This window comes from Platalea leucorodia (assembly GCF_965183815.1).
Source record: "Platalea leucorodia genome assembly, chromosome: 2".
NCBI classification, from domain to species: Eukaryota; Metazoa; Chordata; class Aves; order Pelecaniformes; family Threskiornithidae; genus Platalea; species Platalea leucorodia.
In genome coordinates, this window is record NC_138824.1 from 64,257,116 (window position 1) to 64,284,466 (window position 27,351).

The 27,351-nt window shown below is 39.5% G+C and overlaps 1 protein-coding gene across 2 annotated transcripts in view; it reads right to left on the minus strand.

The window, feature by feature from the left end:
• Positions 1-625: 625 nt before the first annotated feature.
• Positions 626-27,351, minus strand: part of COL4A1 (collagen type IV alpha 1 chain) — a 132,716-nt gene continuing 105,990 nt past the window's right edge. The window contains exons 35-52 of one of the 2 annotated variants that reach the window (XM_082305079.1): positions 25,808-25,906; positions 25,625-25,714; positions 24,576-24,715; positions 23,552-23,678; positions 23,367-23,447; positions 22,539-22,637; positions 21,962-22,012; positions 19,856-20,041; positions 19,019-19,152; positions 15,856-15,928; positions 15,113-15,184; positions 12,996-13,124; positions 11,453-11,551; positions 11,092-11,304; positions 9,393-9,570; positions 6,472-6,586; positions 5,370-5,542; positions 626-3,670 (exon numbers count right to left, since the gene is read on the minus strand). In XM_082305079.1, coding sequence (XP_082161205.1) covers positions 3,589-3,670; positions 5,370-5,542; positions 6,472-6,586; positions 9,393-9,570; positions 11,092-11,304; positions 11,453-11,551; positions 12,996-13,124; positions 15,113-15,184; positions 15,856-15,928; positions 19,019-19,152; positions 19,856-20,041; positions 21,962-22,012; positions 22,539-22,637; positions 23,367-23,447; positions 23,552-23,678; positions 24,576-24,715; positions 25,625-25,714; positions 25,808-25,906 — 2,141 coding nt within the window. In that variant the 3' untranslated portion in view covers positions 626-3,588. Of the gene's footprint in view, positions 3,671-5,369; positions 5,543-6,471; positions 6,587-9,392; positions 9,571-11,091; positions 11,305-11,452; positions 11,552-12,995; positions 13,125-15,112; positions 15,185-15,855; positions 15,929-19,018; positions 19,153-19,855; positions 20,042-21,961; positions 22,013-22,538; positions 22,638-23,366; positions 23,448-23,547; positions 23,679-24,575; positions 24,716-25,624; positions 25,715-25,807; positions 25,907-27,351 lie in introns of both variants that reach the window. The other variant, XM_082305078.1, reaches the window with a different exon arrangement.

The window sequence follows — 27,351 nt, forward strand, 5'->3', positions numbered from 1 at the left end:
TTTACTGGGTTTAGCGGGAGCTCTGGGACCCACGTGCCCGGCCCTGTGTTTTACACGTTTATGTTGCGCCTTGTGTAGTTAGCGCGGCTTACTCAGGATTTGTAAAACATGAAAGGGAGGAAAGGAATTCTCAAAAAGTCACGCAGCTTTACGATTTCAGTCATAAAAAGGTATGGCTTTAATACAATTGCTTCTCAGAGAGCCTAGTATGGGATATTGTTCTCAGGAGTCCTGTTTCATAGAAAAAAGGGTATTTCATCAAGGAAGTTACCACTATGAAAAGGATAAAAGATATAATTATAAACTGAATGAACATCTATCAGAAAAGACACACAGGCTAAGATATCATTCGTTTCAAAATATATATTGGATTATTTCATTATATTCTATTTTTATTTTGTCTACGTACAGAATTTTTAAAGTTTTTTTTTTACTGAAGACTGCTCCATTCCTATTTCAGAAGGAAAATTGCTGGTGACTAGAACATGTCAGAATGGAGACAGAGACGGAGGGAAAATAGAGAACTGTCAGGCTGCTTTAGATTTTAGTGGATTAGAGAACAAGGCATTTGTTAGTGTAAAGTCATTAGTACCAATCTTACCATAAAGAGAGCAAGGGCACCACCTGCTGTTTTAGAAATTTATTTATTTTACTCTTCAAGTACTGCATTCAAAAACAGTCAGGCCTACTAAACAAGCTGTACTTCTTCGGGAAAGCTTTGTCCTGAAATTCAAGCTTATGCAAGACAATTTTAACAAATGATGTGTTTGCAGTTGCCTGTTCACACAATGAACTGTACTGTAGCAACAATGCTGGCCATAAACGATTGAATATGGCGTACTTACAGATTTTTGAAAGCAAGAAAGCATTTCACACTTCTTTTCTGCTTTAGTACATGGGCTCTTCCTCACACAGGGCATCAAAAGCTAGCGTTCGCAACATTTTCAGCAGATCTGATTGGTATTCGATAACCACCGAAAAGTTTACTCACTGACTTACGTAGAAATAGCATCCTTAGCATGACAATAGTTCAGGTCATTTTATGAGCTGGAGGTTATGGGATAAATGATTACTTCTAGGTAAGTAAGACATCGAACTATAGTTCAAACAGCTTTTGAAAATTTTCAAAGGACCTTGTTTCCAAAATGCTCCTAGTTGAGGAAACGCGGGTTAGTGCACACCCAGCTGCAGTGAGTCGTCCCTTCACTAGCAAAAGGAATTGTATTCTTATGCACAGATTTGATTTAAACATACATGCAGGACTTCATAAATTCAACTTTCTGGCAGTTCTGAGACAATTCAAACCAAGCAAATGAAATCCCTAGCTGACCAGGAGACAAGCTGTAGAGTGCAATTAAAAAGATTGAGCAGCAGCTTGGATCCTCTGAGTTAGAGAAGGCTGAATGTCTGCTTAATTCTTCCTAGACGCCTCAAGGAATCACCCTACAGTCTTCGCCTCTTCTTCTGAATAACAAGTGGCACTTTGGAAAACCCTGCATCAGGCTGATTAGACATAACCAGACTCTTGTATTTCATAGGCTGGTAAGGGACTTTTGTGAGGACTGGTCGTTTATAAATAAAATAATCATCTGTCAAAACTTCCATGAGAGTTAAGAATCAGCGCTAAAGGAAACGGCCAGTTTCCATCCAGGGGCCCTCAGTCATTTGGCCAGCCAATGTCCTCAAGGATTTTAAGTGAAAGTGGGTTCAGAACAGCAGCAGCAGCAGCATCTTCACAAATTTGGGAAAACAACGTGAAATGTTAACAAATTATGTGCTTTTGCCACGGAAAAAGATACCACGGCCCATTTCCTCTTCAGACAACCAGAGTCAAGATTTATCTTGCCCACTTACAAGCAAAATTATATGAGATATTTTAATTTTTATCCTGTATAATTTAGTTCTGATTTGTGCATGAAAAATTCAAGGGAAGAGTGAAAAATGCGTATAACTTGATTGCTTCCCATGAGCTCAGATGAAGTTAGCAGATTTTTGCAACATGTTCACATCAAACATATTTCAGTAATAGAGGCATAGCCCATGTTTTGTTTGCCAGTACCAGTTCTTACAAGGTAACAATCGAGGTGTCAATACAGCGTCCTGGTTTCCCCTTTTGAAGATGCTTTGTACATCTGAAAGATGTGCAAAACAAAAATAATCTAGGATTGCATCAAGCTTGTGCATTTATTGGTGGCTTATTAAAAATGAATTCATTGCTGTAAATCAATGCTAATAACAAATTAGTAAAAACTTTTTCTTTTCTTTTGTTTTTTTACACAAATAGTTTTATTACAAATTTGAATTCTTAAGAAACACACGTATAAGAAATTACACAAAGGCCTTGGCATTTGCAAAAATCTTTTGGTATTTGCATGGTAATAGTCTATAAAACACTTTTGGACACAGACGTGCTCAAACAATGGTATCATTGCATAGAAATTCTTTAAAAATATTTCTGAGGCCACTTTGAAGAATTTTTTTGGCACAATATTAACAAAATTAAGGCCCTATACTTTTCAAAATCAAGTCATTCAGTGTATGAGCAGTGTTTAAAACCCTGAAAAATATTAAATACAGAATAAAGACTATAAGCTCAAAGCAGGATTTACTATAGCTATTAACCTGGGTTCAGTCTCTGCAACTTCAGCATTGAAATGGCCTATGTGAAACGAACATTTCACATCATATTTTGGCATTTAACATCTAATTCATGACACTGAAAAGAAGAAAACTTTTGTAAGCTTCTTTTTGAAATTATAAACTCCGAGCTTGATTCGCCTAATGGTTGATACCTATATAAATTACTAAAATATTTATATATATATTTTTTCTTGACCATTGCTGGATCATTCTTTATTCCACAGGAAAGTTTGTTCTATTGCATAAAGAAGCTGCGTAGTACCAACATAGCAGAAACACTTACTTGCCTATCTGGGAAACCAATTTGGCAATCTCTTCCAGATGTAGTCCCATAAAAACCAACGGCACTAAAGACTACAAACAGAAGCAAAGGTTTGCAGGATGGCACTCTATGTTGTGAAAAGATGGTTACGTGTTGCTTAACCACAGTCTGTAATCCCAAAACTCTTTTTTACATTAGTATTGCTTTGTACAGGAACAATAAGTACATACCCAAGAGCCTGGGATTTTGAGACACCTAGATAACGGTAACAACAAACTTATCTGGGGAAGAAAAATGAATCTAAGTATATATAGTACAAGAATGAGAAAGGGTGGTCAAACAGTATAAGGCAGAACTGCATACCTCCTAGCACCTTTGCATTTTTTCTGGATAAATGCTGACTTTTTATTCTATCAGTGCATTGCATTTATATAAAAAATACATATATTTTGATCAAAAGTGCCATTTGGCATGTCAACATTTGAAGCTTATCTTTGTTGTCTCTTTTCTTCTTCAGCAAGGACAGGGCCAGTAAAGCAGTGTGTGTTAGTTACGCAAGTTCCTAAAAGGCTCTTTACTGTTTTCATACTGGACAACAATGAGGTACATATGATATATGTCTAGGCTTCATTGCTGTTAAACGAATAGCACCATATTGTGTGAAATTAGTTGAAATTCAAAAGTCATTATGTTTTTCTCATACAGACTTGACAACGGCTAACATTTGAGCGCAGATCCCCTGCTTTCAAAGTTGAGGGAGTCGGTTTCCTATTAAAAATAAATAAATGAGAAGAGCCATTAACAATTGCTGATACAAACAGTCAGTTTTCAGGTGTATAATCAACAACACAAACTCGGCATGCAGCCAAGTGCCTCTTTAAGCTGCGCTGAATCAAGACGGTGTCCCTAAGTTCCCCAATGTATATTTACTTTCAAGTTTGGTCACAAACTATCACAAGATTAGTTTTAAACATTGTCCACTTCCAGTTACTTCAGAATTCAGTTCTGTCGCGAGACTGAACATTTTCTTAACCAGAAGACACTACCCGCTTAATCAGAAGTTTGAAAACATGCTGGAATTTGGGTAGTAAAAAAAAAACTAGGCAAAGAAACTGAAGATGTTTGACTGTTCATAAGTTTCGGCTAACTCTTGTGACTTTACAGAAAAATGAAAAGCCAGAAAAGGAAATTATGTGATGTCGTATAGAAAGACAAACCAAAATCTTTAGCCTCTAACCTATCATAAGGAGTTACTTCTAGCAACTGGAAATAAAGCATTTTCAGACAAAAGTGTGCTTACATTTAATGCTTTTCTTTAAAAAGAATTATGAGTTTATAGGAAACTGAAGAGTATTTGTGAATTATGATAGTAGGACAGGTCTGATCTGGGATTATTTTATTAATTAGAGATACAGTTTGTAGCCAGAAAAGGGTATGAATTTGACAGGTCTCTGGCTAGGACTCAATGAATACAAACAACTGTAGTGCTGACTCCTCTAAATTTTCTTCTGACCAGCTTTCCTCTTTCCTAGGGAGCCAGTGCTTACCCCATTGATGGCAAAAACGGGCTCTTTCAGTAGTGGCTTTTCTGGTTGATGAGATTTTCTGCCTATTCAGTTGACAACTATCTCACAGACAAACAGTCAAAACTGGCTAAACAACCTGCTTCGTTTTGACTGAGACAGGCTAAGGAGCATTCACAGATCTAGAGGATGTGAAGAGATGATGAGGGGTACCAGGAGTGGCAGGCAGCCTGGACTGCAGTGGAAGAGGATGCTTGCCGGCACTCCAGAGGAATGCCTGCTAATCAGGTAAGCTATGCAGACCTGGAAACTGGTCTATACACTAACATATTAATAAAATTCATATGGAACAAATTAGACTGTGTTGAAAAATACTTATGTGCAGGAGACCAGAACAAAGCCTACCACCACTTAATTCCGGAACTTAAAACCTCAGGGACTGAAGAAATGCCTAAGGCCTCTGCCTTCAGCTACATTTTATTCAGACATACTTCCTCCAACATTAGGGAAAGGTAAATAATTGTTCAGCTCACTTAGTTCAACACCTGCACTAATTTCAAGTGGTTCTATTATGTGTTAACATCCACTAGGGGGAATGCTGTATTCTAACTTAATTTCAATCAGTACCTCAGCCTATCCCAGTTACGACTCAGTGAATACAATCAAACATAGTGGAAATGCAAACATTGCTAGATTATTCTGAAAAGCGAAATATCAGGTACAAATGACACATTGTAAACACTAACGGAAGATACATTCATTAATTCCCCCAAAAGCTATTATAATTTTTTTCTTTTTGTTATGAAAATCATTAACCGCATATACTAACCAGGCTGGGGCACAGCCAGCACTTGAACCATGTATTATATTCAAACAATACTTCTCTTACTCAGAGACAAGGCTTGACTGAGCCTCAAATACTGATAAATAAATCATGAACTTACTTGAACATCTCATTCCTCTCTATAGTGGCAAGCCAGAAGCTGTAAGCATTTGCATAATAATTGCAGGTGCCCCGGCCGTGGCATTCAATGAAGGGAGCGCTGCGAAATTCCTCTAGGCAGGAACCAGGAGACGCCAGGGCCTGGCCAGAGCCCTCCGCACCAGCACTGGTGTGCTGGAAAAATGCAAAAGCATCAGTCAGAGAGGGACTCTTTACCTCTTCTGCTCCAACACCTACTAACTTTCTTGCACAAATATTTCTTCACATGCCTCTCCTTGTCCTCTGTTGTGTCCATCCGCTGTTTTGTCCCTCAGCTCAAAGAGGAGCAAGAAGATAGAGCTGAAGGGCTCCAAAGGTGGCATGGGGTTCTCTCGCTTAATGGCAGGACAACATATGAGCAACATCAACTTGAGGGCAGCTGTATGCACAGAAATCCTTCAGGGCTGACAGTAGGACCCAAGCCATCTCTATGCTAGCAACAGGCCAAGGCCAGCTCTCCGGCCCAGAAGGCATACGGGCTGGTAGGGTTTATATCTGAACAGCTGAACCCAATTCCTGCCCCACACCACAGTGGCCTCTCTGCCACGGCCAAGTGCTAACAGCTTTGGATACATGCTGTTTCTCAGACCATGCCCAGACCTTGCCTGGGAGAGTGGCTGTTGATATAGGCTGCAAGCATGACAGGAAGCATGCTAACAACTAACCAGTATGGAGGACTATAGAGTGGCTCTTCCAGGCCACTCCTTGGCCCTATTTATTTTCCTAGTATAGATACAGCTGAAGAAACTGGACAAAAGGTCAAAAATGCCATTTGAAAACTGAAGGTTTATGCATCAAAAAATGGGAAGAGAACAGGCACTGATATGCTACCACTCTAGGAAGCTACTGCAACATAGATGTAGAAGGATAATGGAAAATTATGCTTATTTCCTCATTTATTCAGCACTTGGATCCTGTGCTGGAGCTGCAAACAAGAGAGCAAGCTGCGTGCATTTCCCCGAAAGTGAACAACTAATTCCTATTGCATTATTCTCATTTAGTAATTAGCGAGAATCTGTTTAAAGTCACCAGAAAGGGCAGAGGTCTAAGCTCAGAGTGCTTACCATGACAAAGGAGTAACCAATCCAAAGTGAACTCCAGCCTTCCGGACACGGTGGTATTTGAATTGTTTGACTGTGAACAGCTATTACCATAGCAGGAGCTTCACACACAGAGCATCTAGAAAGACCAAGACATGAATGAGCTACATGCACTCGAGGATTAATACTTCTTATTTTTTCAGAAGTTATTTTCTTTAAGGAATCTTTAATTAGAAAATGTCACCTTCAAAAACAAAGGAAAATCAAAATGTTTCATCTAGAAAAACAACCAACGGGTTCTGTTTTTTTTTTCTTATTTACTTAGGGACAGCTTAACTATTAAGTCTTATTCCTATTAGCCTTCCTATGAGCAAAGAACAAGAGACCTCTTACCTGAATATTTAAATATATTTGTCTTTTTCTAGTCCTATTCATACTGTAGGTTCTAAAAGTGCTCAGTGTCATGAACATGAGAGGCAAACAGCCAAACATTGTAACTCAGCAAGTATCACTTAAAAGCGGTCTACTGTGATCAGAGACAAGTAACAGCAATTCATCATCCTAAACATAGCCCTGAGAGACTTCCAGAAAGAAAGCCATCTCTCTGGAAAATGTCTTACAAAGGTAATCACTGCTAATCTAATCTAGTGCAGACTCTTCCCCATGCGTTTTCCTTGAAAGTGGCTTTTATTTACATTTGTGGTCTTTATCTCCTGTAAGAGACTTCTAGCAAAGTAACTTGAACAATGAACTTGAAAGCAACTCTTCAGAAAGCTATGCAGCACTAGTTCTTTTACTTTAGAGAAATTCATTGTCTCAGAACTGCTAAGTTACTGAATAATCCAATGACCAATTATGCCTTCACAGGAGAATCATAAAAATGTGAGTTGGGCTCGAAATTTTAATATGGGAGCTGGCAACAAGGAATTCGGTAGATATAATCCATTTTTTCTTGTACAACTCCTAAACTGGCTACTACAGTTAGCAATGATGAAAATGATTCAAACTAAACTGATTCAGAACTAAACAGTCTGATTCCTATTATCAGAGCGGTGAAAAGAATCAAGTGCAAAATGGATTAACTTGGATTCTGGAAAATGCACAGAAGCAAAGGAATTCAGAATGAAAGCCTTCTATTTCTGACTTGTGAAGACTGCTTTCATACCTACTGCCTTCATCTTTAGTGCAGAAGCAAGACAGTTATTTTAAGAAACCCATCAATGAAAGAGTAAGTTAAAAGAAGAATGTAAAGCTGCCTCTATTCTTAGAGCTCTGCTTTGCTTCAAGAGATTTCTGGTATTTCAGTGGAAGGCCTTACATGAAAAGAAGTCCCATGACCCAAGGCAGCAAGTGACACTTCTACACCTTTTCAACTTTTGGACAGGGAAAACTGCTGGTTTAAAAGCCTCAACCAATAAAATAAATTGAAAGAATAGTCTTCTCAAATTCCTTGCTGGTTTAAAAAATGTGTGTTACAATTATCTCACTCTCTGCTATGGTTAAAAGGAGAAAACCCATATACACACATGTGCACACATATACATATATATATACACACACGTATACATTTTTATGGTGCAAAAGCTACTCTATGTGCATAAGGTAATGCAAAATGTTGGTGGGTACCTCCTTGAGCAAGAGTTTCGAAAGTGATGGTTAAAGGTTATTTTGGGTGCTTGATCAGGGATGGCATAAAAGGAACATGAATTTCAGAGGTTGGTCATTTGAATTTTTCTGAAAGTCACGCCCCTTCCATTCACATCCAATGAACAACCAAAAAATTAAGACCAACAAAAACTATAGTCTCTCTTGAGAATCTTGCCCTCAATCTACCCACTCATTTTCAAGGCATACCAGTTTCTATGGCACTAAACCAAAACCAAAGTACAGAGTACAACGCCAGCCACAAGATGGATTCTATTATGCAAAATAAATATCAGATGTTTTGCAGTAGAGCCAAATAGTTTTTTGAACATACCAAGATGTCAAGACTACAAGCCACTGATGATTTGAATTATCCTTTCTCTTGAATGGTATATACAGACCCGAGAAAACAATAACAGCAATCTCCACTCCCATTCACGTTACACAGCAGAAAGAGGGATCAGCAAGGGCTGATACAGATTAGAAGCCATGATAGGAATCATAGCAATGCCTATATCTAATGATTATCATTTAAGTTACAACTTGGAGATTCCCTCGTCAGATTCTTATCTAACGACAGTGGTATGGTTCACCACACTCTTGCTCACACCTCTGCCTTCAGCACTGGCCATATTATGCCAGGACAGTTTTTGCTAGTGGCCTTAAAATTTAAAATGCACCAGAAGTTCAACATGTTGGATTGATGCAGAACAGTTATGTCTGATATAAGTGCCACACTTTATGCTAGCTGAGAATCTGGAACTATTAAAAACCAGATGATTGATTTTGCAACTGTTTCCTTTAATTCAGACAATAATGGCTGTATTCGAGCAGTATGCCCAAAACAGTGGAAGAAGCCTGGCAGTCTACTGTACGACAAATAATGCTACCATTTTCAAAAAAAGAACACTGAGCCCTAAAAAGCTTCTAGCTATGGCTACTCAAAAAAAGAATAATTGTTTTGGACAAGAATTGTGAATAAATTCAAAACTTTTTCTCCTTCAAAGTACATCATAGCTTTTGCAAAACATCATTTCAAAGTAAATCTTTTCATTTCAATTAGACTCAAAATAGACCACTCTATTTGTTTGGGTTTCCCCAAAAATGCATTTATTTTTGATCAAAGTCTAAACTGAAAACATGCACACTTTGAAACATTTCATCAAAGGAACTCAAACCTTAAATTTAAAGGCAGGAAATAACAATATGCATATTAAAAGCCTTTTCCAAAAGAATAAAGTACCATACACACTTTTCACAGGCTTCTTCATTTTACAAACACAGCAGAACTGAAACCGTACCTGCTGATGAATGGTCTGATATTATCACCAGTGATAGGAGCCATGCTCATTGGCATGGGTTCAGGAGTGGACAGCCAGTAGGAATAGTCATTCCTTGATGCAAAGTTACATACGTTGTTGATATTGCAGAATAAGAAAGGCATGGTACTAAATTTACGAAGACAGCTTCCTGCCGTGCCTGAAATGTTAAGTGAAAGGTTACTTGTTAACTCATTTTTGTTAAACCATTGCCAACTGCCAAACAAGTATTTCCAGGAGCAGCTAAACAGCAGATGACGCTTGGTCTGGAGGGCCCAGTTCTGTCAGAGGAAGTGACTTCTCTTAGCTCCATAACGAAGGAACAGGACAAGGCAAGGAGTAGCCCAGTCTTGCCTGTAAAATTATAGAATAACTTAGGTTGGAAGAGACCTCTAGAGGTCATCTATCCTAACCCCCTGCCAGTTAGATCAGATTGCTTGGGTCCATAGCCAGTTGAGTTTTGAGTATCTCCAAAGACAGAGATTCAACAATTTCTCTGGGGTCCCATTCCAGCGTTTCAGCATCAGCATGGTAAAAAAGCTTTTCTTTATGTTTCACTGGAATATATCTCATACTTGTGTCTATTGCTTCTTCTGTCACTGAGCCCCTCTGAGAAGAGTTTGGCTCCATCTTCCCTACCCTCCCTGTAGACAGCTGTAGACAGTATTGAAGGTCTCCCCCTAAATTTCTGTTAAGGTAGAGCAAACCCAGTTCCATCAGACTGTCCAGATCCCACTAGCCATCTTAGTAGCTAGCTGTTGTATTCACTGTGGTGTATCAACATCTTCCTTGTTCTGGGAGGCCCAAGTCTGGGCACAATATACCAGATGTAGTCTCAACTGCCAAACAAGGTAAGAATCACTTCCCTCCATCTGCTGGCTGCACTTTTGCCAATAGAGCCCAGCAGGTTGGGCAGTGGGGAATGGGGTAGTTGTTGCAAGGGCACACTGCTAACTCATGTTCCGTGTTGCTCACCAGGACTCCCAGGTCCTTTTCTGCAAAGCAGCTTTCTACCAGTCTGTACTGCTGCTACTGGAAATAGCAGTCAGTCCCTAGTCTGTTCTGTTGCACGAGGTTATTTCATTCTGGGTGTACCCCTTTACATTTGCCTTTACTGAACTTCTTGAGGTTCTTCTCAGCCCTTCTCTCCAGCTCGGCCAGGTCCCTCTGAATGGCAGCTGTGTTGACTAGGGAATCAATCGTTCCTCCCAATCTGGCATTACTCACAAACTCGCTGAGAGTGCACTCTATCCCATCACCCACGTCATTAATAAATTCATTAAACAGTATTGGCCCAGTACTAATTCCTGAGGGACATCACTAATCAACAACCACCACTCAGACTCTGTACATCTGGTCATGTCCCTCTGAGCCTGACGGACCCACCAATTTTCCACTCACCTTATCATCTACTTAGCCAGCCCATATCTCACTAATTTGACTATAAAGATACTATGGATTACCACGTCAAAGGCTTTGATAAAGACTTACTTAAAACTGACGCTGTTTCCACTATAAACCAAACCATTGTTTGTACCAACCTAGAAGGCATAATAAAGCACCAGCTAGCCGCAAATAATTACACAGGTTTGTTCTACAAATACAAATAGAGTTCTACAAATGAAAGTAACACCCAGTTTGTAATGAATTCTAATTGAATTCTAATTTGGTCTCTACTTACCCAGATCTTGGCCATGTGCTCTTTCATTGCCTTGTACATAAAGCAAGGAGTAGCCATGGTAAATCAGCCTTGTTCCAAATGGACACGTTGGTTCTTCAGTGGTTTGACTGTGTCTGGTAACAAGGAAGCCATGAGCAACAGATGGTGCACCTGGTGGGCCCATAGCCCCAGGCAAACCTTCAGGGCCAGGTGGACCAGGGAATCCTCTGGGCCCTACAATACAGAAAGTCTCCTTTTATCTCTACAGACAGCAGTACTCTCCCTACATAACTAAAGCAGTGAAATTAGATACATTCACGCCTCATCTCCTATGTTATTTTTCTATGAAGGAATCAAGTCTTTGGAGAACTCATGGGCTTACCTGGGGGACCATAAGGACCAACTTCGCCTTTTTGCCCAGGTTTACCATCAAACCCTGGACTACCAGGTGGTCCAGGTATACCTGAAGGTCCTGTCACCCCTGTTGAAAAACAAGGAATAGTTATTACTGGATATTACTTCATGTTAGTTCTGACTTTTTGGCTTTTAATACAGTATGGAACAGGCAAACCTCAGCATAAACTAGACTCATGCAGATTCAGTGTGTATATTTCAATATCTAGAGCACACATCTGGCTTACTGCAGGCAAAGCAATTATAGTAGAGAAGAATAGAGAAATAAGCACAGGGTGTGATTCTAAAATAGCTAGTATTTGCCTGGAATATGAAAAAGAAGGGCAGCAATCTCTTCCCTCTCTGCTTATCACATGACTCAATCAAAAATAGACCATAAAAAAGCAGGGTCATGAACAGTGAGAAAATCAGTATTCTCTTAGCTTCTTCCCAAACAGGTTTTCAGACATATATTATGTCTTCCCTTTATTGATTTCTAGGGATGCTTTGAGTCCTACATAAACTCAGTAACTCTGACTTTGGGAAAAAGAAGTTAACACCATCAGCACAACACCAACATTTCTGTGACACATCAGAAGCTTTAGGTAGTCACAGCTGTCCTTTTCCTGATCGCTCAGAAAGCAATATTGTGTTCATGTACTGAACCGACTACTAGAGAACAGCGACAGACCCCATAGAAGCAAACCCATGTTGTGTTCAATCACTGAGATTATTTCATAGCTATTTCCTAATGGACAGCACTTGCAGAGTTGTAACCCTACCTTCAAGAGCAAGCTTCCATATCTATTATATTAAGAAAGAGGATATTGATTATATTCCACCATAATTCCCTATCATCTTCTTCTCATAAAACAATCAGGAACAAAGCTTTCCCTTAGAAACTTAACAGCTTAAGAACACCTCTGAGCTCCTACTCTCCATGTCCTGTCATTCTGAAGGACGTGTCCTTGTGCCATCATTTCATTTGTATTACCCTTTGCTCCATTTTCTTATTCCCTAATGTGCTTAATTTTTGCAGTTCACCTTTTCGTTATAAAAATTGCAATGTCTGGACTCAGAGATGAAATCTAGGACTATGGAATAAGCTTCCTCAGGAAGCACTTTCCACTCCAAGATCAAGGTGTTTTTCCTCATGCTTGTCTTCTTCCAGAGACACACGGTAATTAAGTCTGGATTCAACATGAAAGACAGAAGATACCATAACAAATACATTCTGGGGAAAGGATGAGCAGTGTGTTGCAAGTCATTCTGCTTACTGCTGATCTCAGATACCAATGTGATGACTGCAGAGTGAGAGCCTATAAAAATATCACTAGGAAGGCATCTGTTTCTGGGACTCTTTTGGCTGAGCTTCAAAAAGAAGGACTCTCTTCCTTATCACTGACACAATTTAAGTGGTTTATAAGAAGTTGGATAATATTATATCAAAAATCTTGTCGTGTCTAGCCTACCATTGGTCTATTTTTACATGACTTAAAATGTATTTCTACTGGCAAGTTAGAAACTCTTACCTTGCTGTCCTTTGGGACCTGGAAGTCCCGGGAATCCTTTGAGACCAACTGGTCCTACAGGGCCAGGTAAGCCAGGATCCCCTTTAACAAGCTGAAAAGCACCTGGCGGGCCTGGTGGGCCTTGTAAACCTGCCAAAGTTAACAGAGGAAATCAGCACGTACTTAGTATTGCACAATAAAAAAGTGAGAAAACAGCGTTACCTTGTATTGCCATTTATGTAGTCAGAGAATAGACAGAGCCTATAGCTACAAGATATCAATGTGTCCAAGTCTTTATATGTGCATTGAGTAGGGTCATACCTGCTAAGAAGCCAAACCCGAAGCTGACTGAGGGTAGAAGACAACGGGGTTCAAGGCACAATGGGGGGGACAGCCTGGGCTAGGCCTCTGCCACTGACAAGCCTCTGGCAGCACCTAAGTAGCTGCACATGCTGCTGCTGAAAACCACATTGCTACCTCCTACATTCCTATCTCCCACCAGACAGGACACAGCAGGCCCGCGGATGTGGCTCTGACCAGAAGCACTGCGACGAGGGCGCGCAAACAGGGAGCAGCATCTATTGGGGGTGGCACTGCCAGTTTGCACGGCAGTCTGCTCAGAAGAGCTGCACACTCTGCCAGTTATTGGGCTGCTGGCTGCTCTGCCCACCAGCAGTCTTAGGCTGCAGCCCCGATGGTCACGCCAACTAACTGATGGCTGTGCAAGCCTACCCAGAAGATTGAGGTCTCCAGGGAATTAGAATTAGGAGGATGAAATCTTTCAAAAGAATTACCATTTTTTAAGTGGACTCTTTTCCTAAGAACTGTAAGGAGACTGACTTGCTGAAAGAAAATGGTGTCCACTACTGCAACTGCAAGGCTGTGGCTGAAACCCAAACGGAAGCACTACAGCCTATCCATGCTGACGTCTCCACCCAAACAGACCTCCCAAGGACTGAAACAGCTGTCCAGACCTTAGGTTACATGGAGTTCCCTCAGCAAGTTTGCGGATGGCACCAAGCTGAGTGGTGTAGTCAATACGCTAGAGGGAAGGGATGCCATCCAGAGGGACGCTGACATGCTCGAGAAGTGGGCCAATGTGAACCTCATGAAGTTCAACAAGGCCAAGTGCAAGGTCCTGCACCTGGGTCGGGGCAATCCCCAATATCAGTACAGACTGGGGGACGAATGAATTTAGAGCAGCCCTCTGAAGAAGGACTTGGGGATACAGGTAGATGAAAAATTGGATATGAGCCGGCAATGTGTGCTCACAGCCCAGAAAGCCAGTTGTATTCTGGGCTACATGAAAAGAAGCGTGGCCAGCAGGTGGAGGAAGGTGATTCTCCCACTCTGCTCTGCTCTCATGAGACCCCACCTGGAGTGCTGCGTCCAGCTCTGGGGTCCCCAGTACAAGACAGACATGGACCTGTTGGAGCAGGTCCAGAGGGAAGCCATGAAAATGGTCAGAGGGCTGGAACACCTCTCCTATGAAGAAAGGCTGAGTTGGGGTTGTTCAGCCTGGAAAAGAGAAGGCTCTGGGGAGACCTTATTGCAGCATTTCAATATAGAAAAGGGGCTTATAAGAAAGATGGAGAGAGACACTTTACCAGGGTCTGGAGTAACAGGGGAAAGGGCAATGATTTTAAACAGAAAGAGGGTAGATTTAGATTGGACTTAAGGAAGAATTTTTTTTTACAATGAGGGTGGTGAGACACTGGAACAGGTTGCCCAGAGAAGTTGTGGATGCCCCATCATTGGAAATGTTCAAAGTCAGGTTGGGTGGGGCTTTGAGCAACCTGTTCTAGTCCCTGCCCATGGCAGGGGGGGTTGGACTAAATGATCTCTAAAGGTCCCTTCCAACCCAAACCATTCCACAATTCTGTGGTTCCAGGATAACATTTAAAGATTCTACTCATGACAAAACCTCAGTATTGATTTTTCAGAGCAGGAAATAAATACATTCAGTCTCTACACAATACTTAAATCTAATCTGACCATTCAGATGCTGACACCATGATATCTGGTTTCATATTCTACCTTTTTACACTAAATAAAAGGGGGAGGGAGATATCCATTGATTAGTCACAAATAACCATTTTAACATCATCTGGGAAAAAAAGCAAGTCTTTACATTATACCTTTAGATCCAGGAAGACCTTGGTCACCTCGCTCACCCTTAAGGCCTGGGAAGCCAGGAGATCCTTTTGGACCTGAAGTCAAAGGAAATATTTACATGAAAATTCAATAATTTCTTGATTTGGAAGGATATGTGCAGAACAACCATGTATGACCCCATGATCATCTAAGGGCCATGACTTTGTTTGCAGAAGTACTTTTTAACTGTTTGCAAGAACAAGATACAAGCAACAGCACTAAGTCACCAAAGAAATGATGACTGAAAACAAATTTCTCTTACTTAATTAAGAGTATCATTCTCTAAATTATAAGAATTAATTTTTTTTCTATTAGTAACTACATTTTTATATATGTGGTGTTTTCATGTATATGATGGTGACAGTAGCAGCAATATAGTCAACAATGGAGACATACTCAGCCCATGTTTCCTCTAATATAGCTGTAACATTTGCCTCTCCAATTCTCAAGAAAATCTTGAAGATTCTTGACTGGTAATGTCTAAACAATTGATTTTACATCCACCTTTTAAAGCAAGTGCACACTTAAAATTGGCAAAGCAAGAAAACAGGCAAAAGGCGAAAAAACTTGAGAAAAAACTCAATGTTCTTGTATGCTTTTTGATGCAGCTTTCAATGTCTTGTTTCAATAATTTGTAACATAGAGTCAACATTCTTTGAGCATCTTTGAGGATATGAAAGAGGTATCTTTACACACTTTTTAGGAATATGGTAAATTTTCTTCTCACCTGGAACACCTGGAACTCCTGGAGGTCCCAGATCACCCTTTTGACCAATATCTCCTGGTAAACCAGGACTACCCTGTATAAAAGAAAATGTGAAGAATAGTTATCCTACACTTATTATGCTATGACTCTCAAATAGGTTGTGTACTTTTGGAAACCTATGAAAAAAATTTAATATAAGAGAAAAGCCATTAAGTTTAAGGAATGGTTATTCTCTACCATGATGAGAAGCTTCTCTTACAGGAACAAGCGTGATACCTTGTTCTTATTAAACTATTTTTTACCTTACAAAGACACTAGATTAGAATAAGGTCTCACTAACAGTATAGCTAATAAAAAGGTTCTCAACCATAGACCATATTGTTATGAAAAACATCAGTAAGCACAAATCTCAGCAAATACTAATTTCAGTGCAGCCCCAGCAGGCAGTTGCTAGTTAGATAATTAAATGGGGTAATTCTAGATCACAGCAGACTTGAAAACTTCTACATTCACATGTGGAATGAAATTAAATGCGCTCAACAATTTATAATCCTCTGAAGATATTTACTTTTCAACAGGGATAAAATACTCAAGGACTCAAAACACTTCAAACACAATGCGAATTCCTCCTTCTGCCTTCACTAGTATAAACTGCTCCCCTGAAATTAATGGTAACAAGTTCATTGTAGCCTCACTTCAAGGAAAACCAAGCCCATATTTCAAAAGACACCGTAAATAACCATTTAAATGACTGCCAATTTCCTTTTCTCCTTATGTCTGGTGCAGATCACCTGCAAAGAGCTTGTAAGTATAGTTTAGAGTTTCTCCCTGCCTGAAGCAATATGGCAGTGATAGTCCTCTACATAATAAAATGTGGAACAGGGAGGAAAGAAACAAAATCCCTTTGCTAAGTAACTTGCAGATCAGAGGTTGGAGATGTGAACTGAGTACTCAGTGAAAAATAATACCAATGGTAGGATTCATCTCACCATATTTGGAGAGCAATAGAATAGACACACACAGGAGTGATTTTTCACTTGATGTAAGCTAGATGTTTATATTAAGGTGAGAAGAATGGCTCCCTACAAGTATCTAATTCTTTCCACTGACTATAATGGGAGAAGAGATGACTAGGTCAAAAATGGATGTCAACAGTGAGAATTCCAAAGTTAAACCAAAGAGATGCTCCCCTCGGAGTGGTAAGAGAGGCATTAATGAAGTAAGGTTCCCTGGTTTCACATAGTCACAATATGCAGGATTGTTTAAAGAAATGGCCCTCTCTTTGTATCATAACATGTGAACTTCTGTAGCACAAAACAGGAGGACTAACATTCATTCAGAAGACAGTCATCAGTCAGACAATCTCATCAAAAGAGGTTTTTTTAATAACTTTTTTTTAGGTTATAATTATAAAACGGAATTATTGGTAAGAGGAGTTTATTGGAAGCTTTCCATCAAAATACTTTTTCCACAACAGTATGCAGTTTCTTAAGCTTTTTTTTCCCCCATCAGATACAGCTTGGCAAACAACATTTTGTTTTGGATCTCTTCCAAACAAAACAAAACTATTTCAGTTTGTGAAAATGATGAAAATGTTTCTTTTCTCATTTCAACATTAAAATGCACAGAAAAACCCATGGGATTTGTATTTCACGGTCTGATCTCCGCATTCACTGTTTTTGGATACTATTTTTGGACAGGCTGTGTCACCCATGTTATAACAAAATCTCCTTTCTGATATAGGTTACCATGCACGTGGAGAACTGTATGAACAATTGAGCTGTAATCAGGGTAGGAGCCTGTCACATTGGGGAGGATGAAGACATCAGAAACCCATCTTAGTATGTATCACCAGAGGAAGTTTAATACTGAAATAATGCTCACTGGAGCATTTCACACTGAGTTAATAACCCAATACTATGCATTGTGGCTCAAGGATAGTAAAACATTTTCTTCTGACTGAAGGCATGGAATCAAAATCCTTTGATATTTCCCGTTCTTGATAAACAAACCATCTTGGACTGGAATATCAACCTGTGAAAAGCTTCAGAATTTCCTGGGGTATACAAATTTAGCTCTCTGCAGAAGTACTGCAAATTCTTAAAATAGGGAAAACATAGTGGAATGTTATTTTTAAATTTACTTCCTTCAAAGCTGGTATGGTATGGTATGGTATGGTATGGTATGGTATGGTATGGTATGGTATGGTATGGTCTGGTCTCAAAGACAAAAAGGCATAGCCCAGATCTAGAGTCAGAACACTGAAGCAAATCCTTATGTCTCTGTGAAGTGATTCCTAGATGCAGAAAAGGATGCAGTGGATCTTTGCATTATCAAGAACAATGTGGACCTTTTAGGTCCGCTATCAGTATCCTGCTTTTCACATCAGGACCTTATTCCCAAGTCTTCCTTCCTTTTGTACACTAGGAATTGTTGAGTCCTACCTACCTACTTTCTTATTCCTTCTTCCATAAATGTTATTATTATTGTTATTTTCTTAGTAGGAAAGAGGGAAAGAAAAGTTAAAATATAGAGCATATTTTTCAGTGTGAAAAAAGGCAGCAGACACTGACAGAAAGAGTACAGAAGACCAACCATTCTGGGTGACTGTCCTATTCTACTTTATTCTTCCTAATATAGAGAAAAGGGACTGTTTTAGATCAGAGAAAATGAATAATATATGACAACAATGTATTAATAGCATTGCCTGTTTGTATTTCTAAATAAGCAGCTATATTTCATCACTGACAGTACTGAAAGTGCACTTTATTTGAAAGGTTTCATAACAAAACCAAACAGTTCAGGTATTTTCAGAAGGCAATTTATAGTGAAATATGCAACCTTTAAAATTAACTAATAATGCATTTGCAGGATTTATGGATGTGCCGCTGCCGTCCTGTACCGTTAATACACTGTAAATTATATTCTGGGTGTTGTATGTTACCACTCACTATCTATAAATTTCTAATAAGTCCATTAGCTCACTGGGGCTCACTGGTAGGCAGCCTTTAAAAGGAGAGAATTGAAATGTTTTCAAACTGACTTTCCATCGTCAGCAGTGAGTCCAAAGGCACTTTGAGCATAAAGTATCATGATTTTGAACAAGAAACACCTATGATTAATATATCCATTAATTACAAGAACAAGTTTTCAGCAAATCTGGAGTGTACTGAAAGTAACTTACTGGCAGTCCCTGGAAACCCGGATCACCTTTGACTCCGGGACCCCCAGGAGTCCCAGGCCAGCCACTGCTCCCCTGCTCTCCTTTGGCACCTTTCAGACCTGGGGGTCCTGGTGGCCCTGTCGGACCTGGTAAACCTACAAACCAGAAGAAGAGAATATTTAGTGGCAAAATTTGTTCAGAGCAGTACCTGATGGGGGACGAGCTGGCTCAATCTACAGACGGGTGGAACCAAAGTAATTATCGTAACAACATTTCAAGAAAGTAAGTAGGAGAATCTATTGCAGGGAGGTCCCCATGACTCCCCATCTGAGGAGACTGGACATCTGACTCGACATCTATCACCTATCATTTATTAGCCTGTGGCTGATGGAAAATAGTGGAGAGTTTTCTATATGTGCAGAACAAACAGATGGTATGTTCTCAGGTATGAACATGCTAGAGACATATTGCAGCTCTGCTCTACTCTCCTCCTTAACCTCTAGCGCAGGGCCACTGCCAAGGTAAGGCCATGCTGGGCCATTTTTAAACACATTAACACTCCAGGACATAGGAACATACATCCATGGCTGCCTTGAAACAGTAAATAAAGTCCAGAGGGAAACACAGAAATGGGAAGCAAACTTCTCAATGTCAGAAAGACTTCCGGACAAAACCAACTGCTTGAGGACATAAAATCAGCCTGCTCTAGGACATAATGCCAAACTGCCTATGAAGGGGAGCTTTTCTCTGATCTGCGAGAAGAGGATAAACAAGGATATGCAATATTGATTATATTATTAATTAATTAGGTGAGCTTTGATTAACAGCAGTACATTAATACTAAAGATAAAGAATTACCTGGAAGGCCAGGTTGGCCTTGGGGTCCTCTGTCTCCCTTAGGGCCCTCAATTGCACTTCCTGGTAGTCCAGGAAGACCTTGGCTGCCCTTAGGGCCTGGTGGGCCAGCATATCCTGGTTCTCCTTTCAGGCCTGGGATCCCCGGGCTTCCTGGGGATCCTGGAAAACCCACATCACCTTTCGCACCTAAGATTTGAAACAACCCCCAGAACACGATTAGAGAAAGGATCACAATCACTGAAACTTTCTGCCTTATTATCCATTCACTGTAAGCTTTATTCCTTAAGAAAATACTGGCCTTGCCTTTACACATTTGTACAAAAATGCAAAACTTTAGGAAAACTGTATTATTCTCCACATTATGACATAAAGTATGAAGAAAAGAGTAGTTTGACTGACATATCTTTTCTTAGCTAAACCGATCACTGGGCTATTTTAATTCACTCTAAAAATAGATGAACATTCAGCATCTCTCTATCAGTCCTTCCACAAGGAATATAAAACCCCCAAACCCTTAGTCCATTACAATTGTCATAGCTGAGTAATGGATGTTTTGCTTGACTAAGCACAAAAGGACTTCCTCCTGGAGAAAAAAGGAATTTTTTTTTTTTTTTTACTAAGATCTAGATTTAGACACTTAGTACTTACTTTCAGGCTTGTACGAACAGTTAACATTTGCAATTCAGTCAAATTTTAGATCATGATTGAGCAAAAAGAATATAGATTAGCTGGTATAAGTACAACAATAAGAGAGAGAAAATGTATAAAGAACACTATCCCTGGCTCTTTGCCTAAACACAACAGGGTCTTTAAATCCTGGATTTCTTTTTTTGGAACTACGATACATTTGGAACACAAATTATGTCAGTTGGATATCTCTTTACTCTAACCCCAGATATTTTTAAATGAGCTCTGCTGACAAAATGAGGGAGATGGGTAAGGGGAGAAAAGTGCTCTCATAATCTATCATTCTACATGCCTTACTGAGCTATCATTAGAAAATTTGCTTATTAAAATAAGTTCTCTAACATTAGGATGTTAGAGATTAGCAATTAGTGACTGTTAATTACTCTGAGATGGTAAATAAAAGATATTCTAAAATTCTGGTTTATCACTTTTGATTGTCCACACAAGTTTCCTGTATTTATATAGAATGAATGAATGAGTGAGGTAGGTCATTGATACTTCAAGCTATATAAGTTCTTCAAAATCTGCCATGTCATGTTAATTTCATAGATGGACTAGTTGAATATTTTTGTTTTCTGGATGTTTAAAATTGAAAATCCTTTTAATTCTACACAATTTTCTTTATCAGCAGCAGTTTGATATTTCTTCACTACTGCATATATTGCAGTCTAGGATATACTTATTTTATAAAATGGAGCATGGTGCATTACAGACACCTTGAACAAGCACTGACTCAAGCCAATCAAGCCATTCTCATGACACAGTGTAGCGACACACTTTGCGAAGACCACAAGTGGTCTTGAAATTGTGATAGCTATGTGCCTGTACCCAAGCTGGTAAGTCCTGAGTCCAGGTAATAACAATTTTCAGTAAGATCTCATCAGGTCTCTGCTATCTTGTGCATCTCTGCACCATGCTCCTGTGCAAAGCTTAGACATGCTCTACTGAGCTATAGAGAATAACTATTTTAGCAATGAATAAAATTGCATCTGGGCTGCACAACAGACTCAGGTAAAAAAAATTACTGCGGTATCCTTGCCATGAAACTACTATCTTTAGCTGTCTGGTGCACAGAGCCTCACCAGACTTTGATTCTTGCAAAATTAGTAGGAAAACAGAAATACTTGGCAGTCAAAAGCACAGCACACAAATACGGAAGTTATGTATATTACCTCATCACAGCACAGCTTGCAGTAAATTCCACACTATGAATAATTACCTATTTTAGGGCATATCTAACTCATGTCCAAGATGCTGCCACTGTAACAGAAATTAGTATTTGAGCCTCTCAGAGTTTCTGCCTGCTCTGAAAAGGTATAGCATGTAAAAGAATGAAGTAGAAAGTATGTCTGAATTACAGAATTATGTTTATAGTATGTTGGGAGGGAGTTTTGTTGCTTGTTTCAAGAAGTGTTTTACCTTTATCTCCCTTTGCACCAGGAAATCCTGGAAGTCCTCTACCTGGAAGACCTGTAATATAGAGGCAGTAAAAAATCAGAAGATGGGACAGTACTTAAATTTAACCTGTAATGAAAAAAACTCTATTAAGCAGATATAAAATCTAAATAAATGTTTTATGCAAAAGTTCTTCAGGGCAGAGACTGTCTTTGTTATGTACTGGTATTGTATCTAGCACAATGGGTCCTGTATGACAGAAAACCCCACCCTAAGAAAAGGCAAGCCTGCTCCGTTATTTCACAGCTAAGTTGCAGACTGAAATTAATTCCAAAACACACCAATTCTTTAAAGTATTGCCAGCTTTTATGAAAGAAATTCTGCCAAGATTACACTATTTAAACACAGTTGCTCATCTAAATCATTAGCTTTGCAATGATGGATGATAGTCAGTAGTTTGCAAGACACCATACTAACTTTATTTTCTAAGGTTCCATCCAAAGCACCTCAAACCCAGCACACCCCTCTACCAAGCTACTCTTGTGTAGCCTGTCTCTGTGCATTTTCATACCCCATAAACTTAACGTGACAGTCACAATACCTTGTTCACCCTTTGCACCAGCTGCACCTGGAATCCCATCGTAACCTGGTTCACCCTTCTGTCCAATGGAACCAGCAGGACCCGGAACGCCAGGTTCACCTGAAAAATCGTTGCCATTTTCACTTCACCTATGAATCCTCAGACTTTTTTTTCTACACCTTTTTTGCCTCTACAGAAAAGCTTAACTTACTGTTTTTCTCCCACAGAGACCAAAGAGATACTGCATGATGACTTCAGTGTGACTTTTCTCTGAGGTTAATTCTGAATTAAATCAGTGTGAGACAGGGCTCAAGTATTACAGATTTTGACATAGCTAGTTATCATGAATCTCAGTGAGTTTAGACTGCAGGAACTCCAGCAAAGACCTGTGAACAGCACAGCCCATTGTCCAATGAGATGATGTGTCCTGCAGCCAGTAAACTAAGAACAGAAGGCTCCAAGGACTCACTCTCCTCCCTACTCTACTTCCTCTTTAACATCTGTGTAATGACGCTAATGTGGTGATTCAGGTTTGGGCCCATGGATCAACTTTATTGTTTTTAAATGAACTCAGAATCAACAGAACTAATGGCTATAGCAATAACCAGTCTTGTGGAAAGTGGCTAAATCTCTTCCACGAACAGTGCAAAAGAAGTATTAGCCCGACACTACACTGACTCAAATTTACCTGGGAAACAGCACTGTCTTTTTTTGCTTATGAAATGAACAAATGTACCAGGGAATATCTGAGCCAAAACGAGTGTAGAATGCCACAGTATTTGTTTTAGCCACTGCCTGGAGGGGAACAATACTTTAAGTAGCATTTGATGTTTCATATTTCTTTTCTACCTGGTTCTCCTTTTAAACCTGGAATGCCACTTAAGCCAGGAAGTCCTTTTTCACCCTTTTCTCCATGGGGGCCAGGGCTCCCTAAAGAAAGGAAGAAGACATGGGTTTACATGCAGGATATTTGGTATAAGTTTCACATTAATTTTTCACTGCAATTTCTGTTTTATTAAAGCATAAACACTTGCCTGGAAATCCTGCCATGCCAGGGGATCCTTTGGGACCTGGGGCACCCGGCATTCCAGGAATTCCTGCACTACCCTTTTCACCCTTCTCTCCAGATAAACCTGGACTACCCGTTCTTCCTGGTTCTCCCTAGAAGAAGCAGCACACATTATAAAATCCACACATTAACTCTGAAACAGTTCTTTCTGTTTGCAATGGTAGATGTCACCCCTCTTATCCATCAGACTTACAAAGAATTTCATTCTTTTTCCATTTAGAAACAAAGTAATTTAGGATTAAATTTGGCATTAAATTCCACTATCAGAATTATTGACTTTTCTAGCAATTGCTTAATACCTACATATGAAAATGAGTAGTTTTCTATGCATTTTTATGACAGTTTTTACAAAGTCTTTTCCAAATTAGCCTCTTAGCTTACTTATTACACTTAATCATCTTCAAAAAAATCTTTTTTTAAGTCTTCAGCAAGTTTGCTACCAGATTAGTAAGTTTTATTTTTACAATTTTTACTTATAAATTCATGATTACTGTCATTGTATAGGTAGAAAAAGGAATGTGAAACAAATGAGAATCCTATTAGAATACTATTAGAGATCAAATTAACTTTACAGACAGTATTAATACAGTTCTCTCTTCAATAGTATCTGAGCATTTTATAGATTTTTTCAGCTTCCCAGTATCTCTGTAGAAGTACAGAAACACTATTTCAGTGTGATTATTTACTCTAAGAAGCCCTTTTCACTTTATTTACTTAGTATTTTTAAAAGTTCTTCCCCTCCCCCACATTTCTAGCACTGTAAATTAGCCTATTTTGAAGAGAAGGAATAAATAAGAACCCTGGAGATAATGGTCCCATCAAATAGAATGCATCTAAACCTGCGCATATGCACTCTTTTCAAGTTTCTCATCAGGTATTTAAATGAGAATAATAGAAAATATAAACAAAATAGCTTAAAGGCCAAAGGCATCTTTTCAAATGAGGTACTTGGTAGAGATAGACAATTAAATCCTTAGGTGTGTAAATACCTTCTCACCAGGAGACCCTGGAAAGCCAATTCCTGGAAAACCTGGTGCCCCTTTGTCTCCTTTTTCACCTTTTTGCCCAGGGAACCCTGGTGTGCCTGGTGAACCTGGTACTCCCGGCAGACCCTTTTCTCCAGGCGTTCCTAGTAAGAGAAAAGGAAAAATGGGTGTATCAGAACTAGTGGTACCCTAGCAGTTTTGACAATGATTTTTCAGTGTTGCCTTAGCTACTCAGAGCTAAAAAAACAATGTAACTCACTAAAACAGCCAGTAAATTAACTTTTGAGATTTACTCTCTAAATGGGACTTTTATGGGAAGATAAGCTCTCCCCATAAGAGGCTGTAATCTTGGATTCAGAGCAAAACAGAGATCTTGCTAAAAATATGATTCGAATAAAAGTTATGTTGATTTGAATAATTTCTAACCGGACCACAGTGACGAAGGGACTCTGCTGTAGCAAATTTTTCTGTCCCCCTTTACCATTTCAGTCTTTCACCTTTGATTTCCTAAATGTGCTAGGCACAAGGCCATCTGAATGGAGACAAAGCTTCCGTGTTGAGATATAGGTTCTTCATTCTATTCTTTACCAATCCCCTCCACAACAACACTCTAACCAGACCACTACAGTTTGTAATTAACATGCAGTGCACAGCAACTCACCAAACTTTTTAGAAGGGGGAAAATACACAAGAAGCTTAATGCAGTTCACACACTAGCAGAGACAGAGACAGAGACAGAGACAGAGACAGAGACAGAGACAGAGACAGACAGGCAAACAGGTATCACTTGAAAAACTGCTTGCCTGCAACAAAGACACAAATCCTACATATGCGGCTAAAGGATTTGCATGTAGAAGCTCAGGACACCATCCCATTATTTGTATATCGTAATAGGATTGAGAAAGTAACATCCCAAAAGCCTGAAGTCCAGACACTGCGAATAGTGCAACCGTTTAGCAGATGTACGCCAACAAATATTCCATACAGGTCTCTCATAATGTTCTATATTAACTTGAGGAAAACAATAATAATAAATTTCCAGCAATCAGTACCTGGCAATCCCATTTCACCAACCGATCCTTTTTGTCCTGGAATTCCTGGATCCCCTGGGTACCCTGGGGGGCCTTGATCACCTTTTGGTCCTATGGGCAGCAGAGAAATTAAAAGAGTCCCATTAGTTAACGTGGTTTAAAATACCTGATGAACAGTCTCTCTGTTGCTAGCTTCAGACATACCTGGATGTCCTGGAGTACCAGGTTCACCATCCTTCCCTGGAATTCCTGGTTCTCCATATTCCCCACGTAACCCTTTTTCTCCTGTTGCTCCGTGGTCGCCTGGACACCAAGAAAACAAACACAATGAGATGAGTTCTATCAAAATTTCCTATAATGCCATATAATAATCCTTCTAGTTAATTTTTGATCACTGTTGCTTCTCTCTGCTGAACAAGGAAATGGCTGAATTCAAGCTTCATACATTGTACAGTAGAGTCACGCTTGAGTAAAACACAACTCTCCAGTCACTAAACCAGCGCTGAGGAAAGGCTGCAAACTATTACAATTTTACAGGTGTCTGTGCAAATTACAAGGCAAGTTATATCTTTAAAAGAAATTGCAAACGAACATGTGTTTGAGTTAATGAGTTACTTCAGAAGTGCCAGACAATATCAGGTGTTAACAGAAATGATTGATTTGACTGTTCTGCTGTCTAAAAAAGTACATGTGAACAACCAGTTCACAGCCAGAAATTTGCTGTTTCCTCAGTTCTATCTAATGTTAAAGCATCTTCATCATTCCAGAAGGCTCTGTCTCTTACTCTGTGGGGTGCCTCTTCTCCAGCTTTAAGGCCCAAGCTTTTGGTCATAACCCTTTCTGTTAGTGTTGCATATAGGTGCAGGACAACAGGTTACTGAAGATAGCTCACTGAATGTTTTTAAGTAAGCAGATTTTATTAAAAACATCCCAAGATGTCCAAAACCAAATTTTTTCATTAAACATCACTGACAATCTTCCATAAAAATACTGTGTCTTTTCTGCACAGTTTGTGCTTTACAAGTTTTTTAAAACATTACTGTGATATTCATGCCTAGAGAGATGAAGGCAGCTAACAGATCAGCAAAGTTATGGAGTATAACTAGGTTATTTTTCTCTGCTGGTACTAAGCATCTTTGGGTTGAAGAGAACGAGATGGGCAGAATAACAGCAGAAATTTGCAGGCTGGGGTCTGTTTGGAACCTACCCTTCCAGGCTGTGTGAGCCAGGCCAATCTGTAGACTGTGTGTGGTCAGGAAAAGGTAGAGCATACAAGTTTGCAAGCGTGCATTATTAGTGCCGGAGAGATGAAGAAGTTAGAAACCAAAGAAATTAGCCATTTGAATTTCTCAGCAAAGGCTTCTTTATATGCATGTAACCAGTGCGCCTAATTTGGATTTCTGGAAAGGAAATAAAACTAATTATCAATCAGTCAACCTACAGGCCCATAGTAGATAAGAAAATAACGAAAAACAACCTATGTGGACTTGTTTTAAGGCTTTTCATACCACCGTATATATCAAGATCAGAAACAAATGAGAAAATTTAATCTAGATGAAATCTTTATAGGCTGGGAGCTTCATCAAATACAAAAGTGCTCTCAGAAGCTGCATCTCAGCTGAGAGGCAGATGAACTCCACACGTGCTTCTGCCCTCCCTTGCAGTCCCTGGCTGTCCAAGCTGAGAGGCACTGCCTATCCACATGCCTAGGTTTCTCTGAGACCCAACCGGGACACACGTGCCCAGGT